The sequence below is a fragment of the Schistocerca nitens genome, chromosome 8 (assembly GCF_023898315.1).
Source record: "Schistocerca nitens isolate TAMUIC-IGC-003100 chromosome 8, iqSchNite1.1, whole genome shotgun sequence".
NCBI classification, from domain to species: Eukaryota; Metazoa; Arthropoda; class Insecta; order Orthoptera; family Acrididae; genus Schistocerca; species Schistocerca nitens.
In genome coordinates this window covers 458,324,768-458,337,879 of record NC_064621.1, presented here as the reverse complement: position 1 = coordinate 458,337,879, position 13,112 = coordinate 458,324,768, and the positions used below count along the sequence as shown (strand labels likewise).

The following is a 13,112-nucleotide window of genomic DNA, read 5'->3' as shown; positions in this document are numbered from 1 at the left end:
CCAGGAATTTCAATTTCCTTAGACAACGGCGTGGCAAATTCTGAAACGACACCTGCGTATGAAATTTAAGAAGTAGCAGTTACTGTGGCAACTGCTTTCTGGTGGCCATGACAGAAGAAACGAATTTTGCATTTCAGTTCTCCAGGATGTGGTAGTGGACACGTTGTCCAAACAACTCATCTTATCGGAGGAATCGACATTTCATCTATCGGGAAAAAGTAAACAGCCATAATGTAAGAGTCTGCGGGTCACATAATCCCGACGTCGTCATCGAGTATGAAAAAGACTCGAGACTGAGTGTGTTTTGTACAGTTTCTATTCACAAAGTTTGTGGGCCTTTCATTTTTCGAAGTAAATTGTGGTAGGACTGTGGTGCCTAGACATACTGCATTACGGATTGTTTCCTCAACTTAACGACGATTCCAGTGATTTCACTTTTATTCAAGACGGTGCTCCGCCTCTCACTCACCTAGAGTTGTGGCATTATCTTGACATCACCATCCCACACCCTAGGATTGGAAGAGGTGGAAAATAAGCTTTTGTTCACTGATTTTTGCTTCCCAGCTCACCAGAACTCATTCACAGAGATTTTTTTCTGTGAGGCACATAAAAGACAGAATCTTTGTCCCATCTATGACAGATGCTTTCCAAAGCTGAGAAATCAATTTGTTCAAACTGTCGATTCAATAAACAGGAAAGTGCTAATTCGTGTGTGGAATGAAATTTACTATCGTTTCAATGTTACTCGAGCAACGCGTGGTGGTCACGTTGAATAATAGTATAGTTTCTGTGCGAACATACAACTTTGAACCTTCCTCAATCCAGGGACATACACAATGTGTTTCTCTATTTCATAGTTCGTCGGTAATAGGCAACTGTAATGTGTTCTTTCTGTTTGCCTCACCTTGTTGTTCATTGAAGTATGCGGCCGTAACCAATGAAAATGTTGGCGCATGGAGGGTGACCATAGTGAGGTTTGGGGAAAAATAATGCCAGTCATTACAGTCGTACTTTTTTGACAAAGAGAAAATGGACAATGACAGGCTATATAGAGCACCCCGTATAGTTCCCATTCTAGGCTCCAGACTTTATGGAGAACTGAAACCGTCGTCCTATACAGGCATTAATTACCTATCACTAGTCCCACCAAACAGCTCTTCACTGCATCAGAATTTTCTCCTACCATGTTTAATATTCAGTACGAGGTCGACAGCTAGCTGCGAGTCACACTCAGAGATGATCTTTTTATTTGAGTTCATTCACGTTATTCACAGCTCACCTAAATGAAGCGTAAGCCATAGAGGACATCGGTTTATTACGTGGCTACCATTAGGTTGTTCCTCACTCTTTAGTACTTCGTGTCTGGGGACGAGTGCAACACGGGCTGTAACAGGTTACGCATATTGTTTCAGATTTACACCAGAAAAAACCGATCGGGCATCATTATTTGTGATTAACCTATATAAAAAAAAAAACCTTAAATTTTCCGATTGGCGATAGCGCATAAATTTAGATTGCGTACTGTATATTCATTTCAAGAGCATATACCGATACAGGGATAAGAGTATTGCACTTATATATCATGTATATGTATTCTTACGTATTAGCGCTCATTTCATTAAATAAGCTGACCACGAAACCAACATTATGATATTGGGACTTTTTTTTTAAATCTAACTCATCTCGTTAGCGAATATCACATGCCCCTTATGCATTCGAGCCTTCACTTCCTTCGTGATGCAAGGGAAACTAACACTGTGTATCAGATTTTTGAGAGGCAGCTGTTTGTCACTTGCAGCGTTTGGAGATATGTTGTGGTCTTTGGGAAATTTTTATTGTTCTTCCGAGAATAAGTTGTCTCCAATCATGAAATTCCGTTTGCAGAGCGTTTTCTGCTGTAGGATGTAAATATAAAAGAGGAAAGTCGATTATGATCGACGAAGATCAGACACTTAAAAGATACTGGCGAGATGTGTCATGCAGAAGATATGTACAGATTTAAGTATTAGCACGAAATAGGAATGAAAAGGACAACTAAAAATTTCTTCTCACAGGGAAGAAAACGGAGCTTCCCTTTTTTCGAAGTGAAAACTGCGACCTTTGTAATGACATCGGTCTTCTTTGTCAATCGGACTACGAATACGAAGTGAAGAAATTCCGGTCCCACTGAGGCAAAATAACTCATGACGGAGAAGTAAGGATGCCAGGAAATGCGGGCAAGACGACATTCTTGGGCAAAAGAAGTTTCTGAGAATAAAATATCAGCCGTAATGTGACGAATAAATTTCTAAGAATGTACATTTGAAGCAAAGAATTAAATGACGGTCTGTGGGAAAACTGGGAAAGTAAAGAATCAAAGCTTTTAAGATGTAGTGCTATGGAAGACTGTGGAAAGTTAGGTTGACTGATAAGATATGACAAGGGGAGCTTCCCCGCAGAGTCGACGTTGAGAGGTATACGTTGACAAGAAGAAGAGATTGAATAGTAATTCATCTGCTACGAGATCAAGGAATAACTTGAGGGAGCTATAGATGGCAAAAAAATGGGTGAAGACAGATATCGAAATCCATACAGCCAATACTCCAAGACGTTCTGCGCAAGTGTTAGTCTGAGATGACGAGATTGACACAGTAGAGGAATGAGTCACGGTCCACATCAAACCAGTGAAAACTTGATGACTCAGAAAAAAAACTACCGAGAAGCAGGAGGAACCTAATTGTCAACCCCACTTTTCCGAAAAATTTATCAGTAGGAGCTAAACTTTCACCTTGTATACCACACGATATCCGATCAAAAAATTATTTGATGATATTTCTGAGGTTTTCCTAGTCGGAAGTATCTACCGAATGCTTAATTCTGTGACATCCATGAGGCTATTGCCCTCTGACATCAATACGAGTTAAATGCCTGCCATGGACGTCATTTATCAAATGGAACATTTATGTCCGTGTGTAAAGAAATGTGAAAGTTTTTCTGAACATGAAAACAAACACTCGGCTGTTATTACAACATTGCTGGCCTGTGTCTCGTTACACGGAAACCAGTTTGTTTTGGAGATGTATAATCAATTAAGTGGAAAGTCACCGGCTGAAAATTCAGGTTAAACTCGAGTGCAAAAAGTCAATATAAAGAATCTGTTGCACAACCCTATACTACACACTATTTAGGTTGAGGGTACAGCGATCCTAAACGGAATGTGTGTGTGTGTGTGTGTGTGTGTGTGTGTGTGTGTGTGTGTGTGTGTGTTTTTGTGTGTAAGTGTGTGTAAGAGAGAGAGAGAGAGAGAATGAAAGAGTGTGTGTGTAAATGAATGACAGAGATTAATGTGAGAAAAGGAGCAGTGAGATACAGTGAATTTTAAACAACTGTAAAGGAGAGTGAGAGGTCAAGGCAAAATGTACATATGCAATGTCACATATCGCGTTTTTGCTCATCACACAATGACGTTTAACTGTTTGCATAGTGAAATCAGAAATCTGAAGCAATGCGTTTAATAGGATCGTTTCCGGCTGACGTAGAGTAACTCTTCGTGGAAGCAGACCGCCTACTGTATCAACGGGACATCTCTCGCTGTGCTAAATTCAGAGTGTGTTTGTGAATGTACTAATGTACGTAAACCTATGTTTCGTAAAACTGCCCTATATGCAGAGCAGAGTGAACCAGTTTGTTTCTCTCTTTATTTTGCGTAGTAAATGACGACGATTAGACTTTAACCTTGACCCATCGTCACAGAACCTCTTAACTACTTCTTCCATTTTTTCTTTCGATTTTTCACACATTTCTTTGTTTTTATTTCCCGGTTGTTCTATGTTTTAAATTGGGTAATAGAGTTTCGAAGGCTACACGATTCCTTATGTTTCCAGTTAATAGTAAATACATTTTCAGTGAACATGTTAAGCAGTCCTTTGCTGAGTCTGTAGTCGCTCATATTGCGATCACGTTCAAACAGTTATAGTTATCTGTAGGGTAAGGCACCATTGAACCTATATATATCACAATAATTCCCTGCTAGGTATTTATTTCATTTTCTCGTATAGGACTAGAAATTTTCCTTTCTTTCTTTTCGGGTTTTACGTATTTTTACTGATTTGCGGTTGTTGTTTTTTCCCAGTCATTCAGAGATTCGTGGAAAACACTTACAGAGCAACGTGAAAGACCAAAAAAGTAGCAACTAAAACTGATGGTGGTCGGGCCTCGAGTCCCGTGCCTCGCGTATTACGACTGATGCCGATTGATCGATCCACGACGACTACAATCCCAACTGACAGCACGCACTCTACCAGCCCTGTCTCCTACTTTCTAAGCCTTACAGAAGCTATCCCTGCATATTTCACTGGACTAATATTTCTTGGAGGAATGATACCGAGTCCAAAGGGTCTATACGGCTGTTACGTTTGTTTATGCCGTAGCAGGTAGCGATGACAGGGCAGTTACTATATGTCAAATACGCAGACGTCGTGAAGTCATACACTGTCCAGAGACGTCAATGTGAGCATCTGTTGAAGGGATGGGAGCCATGGTGACTCCAGTACCTACTTCACTGGATCTCTTGTAAAAATAATTAATTTTCTCCCTCAATTTCTGTTTCTTTTCCAATTTAGGTTAACAAACTGGTTGCACTAATAAAGGATTATTTAACAGCTTTTATTTAAAAAAATGAATTCTTACTGTTTTGGTTGCGAGCAATATAAAGTGTGTTGAAAGGAGCAAATTTTTCGTTTCTCACGCATTTCGCCTTTACTATTTGTAAGTCGTCATTAACGACAAACTTCATGGATGCGACACTACATGTATTCTTGTTCTGGTCTCATAGTTGTACTTCCGCTTACTGCCATTCGAAATTTTATTTCACATGTTCGCATCCAAAATGATGACGATGTAACCGAGTTTTCATTCAGTAGTACTGTGTAAATGAAACTGCGAATACCAATACGCAGGAGAACAGCAATAATAGGAACAAGAACACATCTAGAGCAGCATCTATGAAATTTGCCAGTGATGATGTCTTCCAAATAATAGGGGCTAAACACGTATGGCACGAAGATTTCATTTCACTGAGTTATAATAAACTAGACGAAGGGAAAGAGATAATTATTAAGATAATATTACAAGCAACTGAGGACGACAGGATAGTAAACTTTGGTTCAAAAAAAAAACGTTCTCAGTTTGTATCCACAAAAGTAAAAGATGTACAAAGATTAACTGCAGTTTAAGTTTACTCAAGAAAATTTGCGGGTATTTTTGGTATGTATCAGAAATGAAATTTTTCTGCAGAACGAAACGTAAATTTTCACTGGTCAGCTTTATATTTCGATCCTGTCGTTTCATACCCATAGCCAATCCACTGTAGTAAAAACTTCCTGTCTTCAAATTTCATTTGTAAACGTCATATCGAATATCGGTTATTCGGAATCAAATCCAATACCTGAGTTAATATTTCTTGTGTTTCTTCAATATCCGAACTGTTCACATCCCCTATATCTTACAAATGTATAGACAGCTTGCCATGTTAGAACAGTAAGTCGTCTTTGCCAAACAATAATACATTACCACTTTCTAACAACAACCCCCATCAAAACTCCCGAAACTAAGGAAAATATCATTTTATAAAATTATTTGTTATGTAAAGGATTATTATCTATTATATTTATGATATTTATATTATGATATATTACATAAAGAATTATTCGATTTGATAGACATTAATGTATGATGCTGTCTTTTTTTTGGTATATGTAACAAAAATTTGAAAAGGAAAAAAACAGATTTTGCGAAATGAATTGTTTATTCTTAAACATTTCTATTTCATATCAAAATTAGAAAATGTAAATAATAAAACTACCAATAGTTGTTTCCCTTAGGACGCAGCAGGATCACACCTGTATTTGATTATGCAGGGTGAGTCACCTAAAACTTGCACCTCAAATATTGCGGAAATGGAAAGTGATATTGATATACATATTTCACAGAATGGAATGGTAGTCAAGCGCTCGTATGGTTAGCCAATAAATAGAATGTAATAATAACAGAAGATGTATTTTTATGCAAAAATACACTTCTTTTAAATGGAAAAATACCTATTGACACTAAAAAACTAAAAGTAGGGTGCATTATAATGTCATTAGTGATTATTGTAGGATTCTAGTCTGAGTCGTTTACGATATACCCTATTTTGAAAAGTTTCCGCAACAACACTTCTTTGTGCCACTCAACTTGCGTAGTTGCTAGGTACGACACTGCTGTATTTGATTACTGTGTGCTTGTGTGTTCCTTGAGTATACTGCGACTTGCTAGTCATTAGTGTGTCACAGTCCAAGCAGTAGTTCGAGAGCGGATGATGGGATTCACCAGTGAAAAAAGCCGACATTCCCCATGTGTATGGAGAGTGTAGGAAGAATGCAGTTCGAATTTTTACGGTGTTTTCGGGAAGATACCCCAAAAGATATTATCCATCTCAGCAGTTATTTATCAACGTCTTCAACCAGTTACGTGAAAGTACAACACCTACACAACGTAACAGAAGGAAAGAAGTGACGACAGAAGAGCGGCAAATTAATGTTCTTGTTACAGTTGCAGTTGTTCCGCACGTTAGCTATCTCTCAACGCACGAGAAGGGGCAAGAGTCACACAAATGCACCACGCTTTCTCGTTCGAAATAGGGTCTATCCCTATCACATCTTTCTTCATCAGGAGCTGCATGGAAATGACTACGATAATCGTGTCAGCCTCTGTTCAGGGGCATTATCACAGAATCCTCCAGATGTGTAACGATTCCACATTTACCAATCATGGCCAGGTATACTGAGGAAAGAGGCATCATCAGTCTGTTGACAATCCCCGGGGGTTTCGTCAGGTGGAACGTCATTGTCTATGGGGTGTACGTGTGTGGTATAAGATGGTGAACTATTGGCTCACAGGCCTGTTTTTCGTAGACGGAACACCAAGCCCACAAGTATCGGAGTCTCCTAACAGACAATTTACCACGGATGCTAGAACACGACCTAGCAATATGATGGCTGTCCAGCCCATAATGCTCGAAGTACTATAGCATCGCGAATTCTTTCCAAGTCGTTGGATTGGACGCTGAGGACCTTTACTTTGGTCGGCTTGTCCCCCGGATTTGACACCTGTAGACTTTTCTGTGTTGGGAAATGTGAAAGACGTTGTGTACAAGTACATACCAACTTCATACGATGATATGCAACGACTTACCAGTGCAGGCTCCTCGGACATCACTGCTGAAATGCTAGCATGTATGCATCAGATATTCAATACCAGACTGGAACCGTGTACTGCCACTGACGGTAGTCATTTTGAACACAACTTATAATGGTCAGTTGTCTCGTTACTGGTCAGAATTCGCATAACTAGAGTGTGCACTTGTGTTGTTCTGTAATCTGTGCTACCACATATAGTGTACGAGTGTCGGTGGGGAGCTTCTTTCAAAATACGATGTCTCGTAAACGACTCACACTAGAATCCTGCAACAAACGCTACTAACATTCTAATTTTCCATACATTTCATTTGTCAATTTCAACAGGCATTGTAAAATGTAGATAAGTGTGTTTGCTCAAAAAATATACTTTCTAATTACTATTTAAATCTGTTGATTGGTTAAAAATTCAGCACCTGACTACCAGTCTGTTATGTGGAAACTGCACATCAATAGCACTTCCCATTTCGCAATATTTACAGTTCAAGTTACAGGTATTACAGGTGATTCACCCTCTGTACATAATCTTTAATCGAAAACTAAATGCACGAGGGTCACTCCAAAAGAAATGCACACTATTTTTGTAAAAATACCGTTTTCATTCTACATGTGTGAAAGTTTTACAGTTAGTAGATACATCCTTCCCGCTTGTTTTCAAACTTAGTTCAACCTGTTCCCGTGAGTGACGCCGTCACAGCATGTCTTCAAGTTGGCTGCTACACTTGACGTTCGTCAGAAGCAACGTGCTGTCATAGACTTACTGTGCTGTGAAAACGATACGGTGGGAAACATCCACAAGAGGTTGAAAAAGGTGTATGGAGATGCTGCTGTCGGTCGCAGTACAGTTAGTCGGTGGGCAAGCAGGTCACGTGGTGAAAGCGGTCACGACAATATTGAGGATTGTCCTCGCAGCGGCAGGCCTCGTACTACACACACTCCAGACAATGTGTAGAGAGTTAACGGATTGGTGACTGCTGACAGACGCATCACAGTGAACGAATTGTCACGCTACGTTGGGATAAGGGAAGGAAGTGTTTGCAGAATACTGAAAGTGTTGGCGTTAAAAAAGGTTTGTGCCAGGTGTGTTCCCAGAATGTTGACAGTGGCTCACAAAGAAACAAGAAAAACGGTATGCAGCGAACTTTTGGAACAATACGAGAATGGTGGAGATGAATTTCTTGGAAGAATTGTGACAGGTGATGAAACATGGCTCCGTCATTTTTCACCAGAGACGAAGAGGCAATCAACGGAGTGGTATCATGCAAATTCACCCAAGAAAAAAAATTCAAAACCAGATCTTCTGTTGGAAAAGTTATGGCTACGGTGTTTTTCGATTCCGAAGGACTCTCGTTTGTGGACATCATGCATGCCAAGTGGAACCACCATAAATTCTAATGTGTATGTGATGGCACTGAAGAAATTTCAAGCTCGACTGAGTCGTGTTCGGCTACATCGGCAAATGCAGGGTGTTTTGCTGTTGCACGACAGTGCACGGCCACATGTCAGTCAAAAAACCATGGAAGCGATCACAAAACTTAGATGGACAACACAGAAACACCCGCCTTACAGTCCTGACTATCATCTCTTTGGGAAACTGAAAGACTCTATTCTTGGAACAAGGTTTGAAGATGATGACTCCTCTGTGCACGGTGCCAAACAGTGGCTCCAACAGGTTGGTCCAGAATTTTACCGTGCGGATATGCAGGCGCTGGTTCCAAGATGGCGTACGGCAGTTGAGACGGATGGAAATTATGTGGAGAAATTAAAATATGGTTGCTAAAGGATGGATCTATACACTTTCAAACATGTAGAATAAAAGATAGATTAAAAAAAATAGAGTGCAATTTTATGTGAATGCGATGCATGATAACAACAAATTGTACTTGTCGATTCCACTCTATGACAGAAAATAAACATTTGATACTCCGTGAAAGGATCTCCCATATCTTAAGCACGTTACGACCTCCAAATAAGTAAAGCATTAACTACGAAACAATTTTTTCTAGGTGATAGTTAAAACTTCCTCACCAACCCTCGTGGACTACATAAATGTAGAGCAATGTTGGCTTCACAAGTTGCGTGCTGTGTGCAGGCGTGGCGGAGGCAGCTCGGGACAAGGATTCGTCTCGAGATGAGGACAGCGCGGAGCAGTCGGCAGGAACCTCGGGAGCCGTCCATGTGTCGGGGGCGGCAGCGAGGGCGTTGCTGCTGGCCGTGGCGGCGGCGGCAGTGGTGGTACTCAGCTGACACGGCGGCCTCGGGGACGTCTAATGTCCGCGGTGGGCAGCGTGCCAACTGGAACTCTCTGCTCCAGCCACTTTGCTCCGCTGTACGAGGAGGTCCAGGCGCTGGCAGCGGAAACACAGTGAATCCCGAAACTGTACGTGCTTTGGTGGGCACACTGAGAGACTCGAGCAATTCCTCAGCACTTCGGCTTATACCTAACCGACTAGAATCCATTCTGCTGTTTTCTGTGTGGTGACGAGCATTTGTGAGGGTTGTAAACGGTCTTTAAGTGAGAAAATTGAGCCCTTCCGCAAACAGGAACACGCTTCCTTAGGGAAGCTAATTTTGACTCCGTTACCTATTTGCAATACATCGAAAATCTTATTGTCAGCTCCTATGGAAACCTTTACCACTCCTACAGTGACAGTTTCAAGTATGTGTATGTGTATGTGTACATGCATGACTTTTCATCCTACTCCTCGTTAACTAAATGATACGCAGAATTTCTAAATTATATATGGTGATTGCAGTTGTGCTGCTCCTGTCTTTGGCGTTATATGGGATAGAATGAAGCATCTGGTGCGTATCCATACACACACACACACACAACCTGAAAAACCGCTTGCCACTCATGGCGATAAATAACGAGCGAAACTGCGGCTCAAGATGTTACGATATAATTTTCGAAAAATATCTGAAAAGTGTGGGTCATAAACTACAAAATATTTTTAAATATTTTATTGTGGTCAAGGGATATATAGGGCCGACTTAATATAGCATCCCGAAGACTCAGTATTACTGCTTTCTGTGTGTTGCCTCCCCCACGAAACGGTCAACAATTGGCGATGAACAGGAGAATGAGAACCGTCTCAACAGTGCTCTTTTCTGTAATATCTTCCTGTAGATCCCATTTTCCATATTCTGCTTTTATTACAGGGTAACTGTATTCGAGATAAAAACTTATAAGAAACGGATTAACTAGGAAATTCCTGTTCAGTGTTTGTCCAACGAAGGTATGCCACTCTGTTAAATTCATTAGGTATAGAATAATCTCTCCTTAACGGGTTGACAATAAGTTGAACCATAGTTCCAATGAGTAAACTCTGGAATTTTTGTGAGCTATGTCGTTACACCTATGAAGTATCACAAAACGAATGAATATTCCAAAGCATTTTTACAAAATAGTGATCAGCAGAAGAAAGTGCTAACGGACAAGAGGATATTTAGGGTTTCTGTTTACTGTACATTTGGTTAAATTCAGATATAAGAAGATAAATGTTAAGCGACAAAATAACTTTTATAGCAGGCAGTGCTTTCTAAGTTTGCTTGTGTAACTGCTGGATGCCATTGTAAAAAAGAGAAAATAATTTTTACAGTAGACTCTTCTTTCTAAGAATACATATAACTGCTAACTGGCAACAATCGATGCATTTGGAACCACAGCAGGTAGTGTGATCAGAGTAAAAAGTTACTAAATTAATGGTCAGCACCTTTTTCTGCAGATCCCCTTCAATTACAACCAACATCCATCAAAAACAAATTCACGAGATAAATTACAATAATGTGAGAACAAAATCAGCTGGTTCCCAGGAAGTAATCGAGACTTACATACAAACATGGCTTGGAATGGAGAAATGGTTCTCAAATATAATTAATCAAATTGCTGCTCTACATGACATTAATTGTTTTCGGTAAAGTTTAGCATGTCGCATTATATCCCCGTGCCGTTCATTACTTAAGCACCGACAGAACTTACGTTACAGGTGTGAGAAACTTTGATTTTAAGAGTATAGGGAATTGTAAATCCAAACAAATTAGATTAAGAGGCGATAAAATTCAATCCATTATTCTGGCATAAGAAATGTTAAAGATGAGTAGGAGCGTAACCAAGGCTTCATTTCATTGACTTAATTATTCACGAATATCATTTTTCATTCAGTATAAATATGGAGATTATTCACTAAAACTTATGAATTTCCGTGAATATTGTACAGAGTGAGGAGTATGCAAACCAACGTTTTGTTGGCAGATTTAGCTCCCCGCAGTCTGCTCACTGAGTGAGGTGACTCGTGACATGATGTACATCCTAAACAACTGAAAAAATCAAATCTCTGTCTCCAACTGAATTACTTTCATTACAGCTGTAACCGAGTCTGAAAGCTGTGCTTCTTTAGTTTGTCGACTGTCACCAGTCCTTATAATCCGAAGAGTCAGACACAGAATATATCGCATTGTATTACCACCATAATATTTTGTTCAGTTTCTTACCAACAGAACCATCTATCGTCTCTTGAACCATTTATAGCGCAGAGAATATTCAGGTAGTGGGATTCATTGTTATCCGCTCATACTTGATTCGATAATTAAATTAAATTAGGTACTGGTTCTTAGATTTAGATATCAGTATTAACGTCATTTAATGGTTTTCAAACAATTGTAAATCTAAGAATGTGTTGTAATGAGTACCAAAGATAGGGGAAATATTTTTGGCTTACTTGTAGGAAATAAGATTCAGATTGTACACGATACTCTTTTGTCTGCAAAAGGATTTAATTGTCTCTTAATTTTTCGTTCGTATTCAGTGCAGTTATTCGTATGACGCATTTTGTAGGACTGGTGACTGGCCACGGCTCTGAAAAACCCTAGGTGAATTGTGGCAATAGGTGATACTGGCGTGGGGTTGTGGTACTGCGTGACATGTTACCTATCATGGCAACAATGATTAATGAAGATAATAGAAGTCCAAAAGTTCTCTTACTCTTGTGAAGCACTTCTTAGGTAATGTGTAGTGTTTTTATAGCAATACACCGTTGTTTTGATTATAATTTGAGCTGCTGCTTCTATAAATTTGTTAGGAAGATACTAAATTATTTGCTTGTCTTCTTTCTTCCTAGTTATTACTGTGGACTTTCCGTCCCTTCAGTTCAAACTACAAAAACCGGAACCTTTTTCTTCTCCTAATATTAGCTTGCATATGCTCGATAAAATCTAATTTAATCATTATTGCTTGTTTGGCAGCTGTGCTTTTTATACAATGAGTACCTTATTACAAACCGTGATTCAGACGCCTTACTTTCTACAAAAATTTTAAAACTTTCAATATGTCCTTCAAAGATCCTTTATGCTCTAAAAGTGGTTTGGATGACATATTACCGATCATAAGAGTAGGTCTCTTAAATCGCATTAACATCTTGAGGTTACAGGGAATCTTATTATAAGAAAGATAATAATTTGTGACTTCCTGATACTATAAAAATGCTCATTAAGCTTTCGTGAAAGATATGCCAATCTACGTTATGTCCTGACAGCGCCCAGAACATGAAAATACTTATTAATCAAAATGTAATTTTCTAATGTGACTGTATAAATATGTAAATGTGAGCATAAAATAAAGTTTATCTTATATAAAGATGAAAAATTCCTTAATTTGTATTCCTCTTTCATGCCTGTATAACAGTTCCTATATTCTTGCATAGTATATGTGACACTGTTATGTCTATATGTTACGGCAGACAGGTTTGTATGCATTTAGGAATCTGTTTCATTAATAATACTAGAACTTGACATACACGGTCCAGTCACTTTAATGTGCTCATCGCCTATTATTCGACGTCAGTGAGTAATAACCAATCACAGGCGGCTGGTGGCTGAACTAGAAGTGGAGGGTATATA

At 39.3% G+C, this 13,112-nt stretch overlaps 1 protein-coding gene across 1 annotated transcript in view; it reads left to right on the top strand.

Moving 5' to 3' along the window:
* Positions 1 to 12,817, top strand: part of LOC126199614 (lachesin-like) — a gene marked incomplete at its 5' end in the record, with an annotated part of 448,647 nt that extends 435,830 nt beyond the window's left edge. The window contains one exon of the mRNA XM_049936541.1: positions 9,307 to 12,817. Within this exon, the coding sequence (XP_049792498.1) occupies positions 9,307 to 9,461 (155 nt within the window). The remainder of the gene's footprint in view (positions 1 to 9,306) is intronic.
* Positions 12,818 to 13,112: the final 295 nt, after the last annotated feature.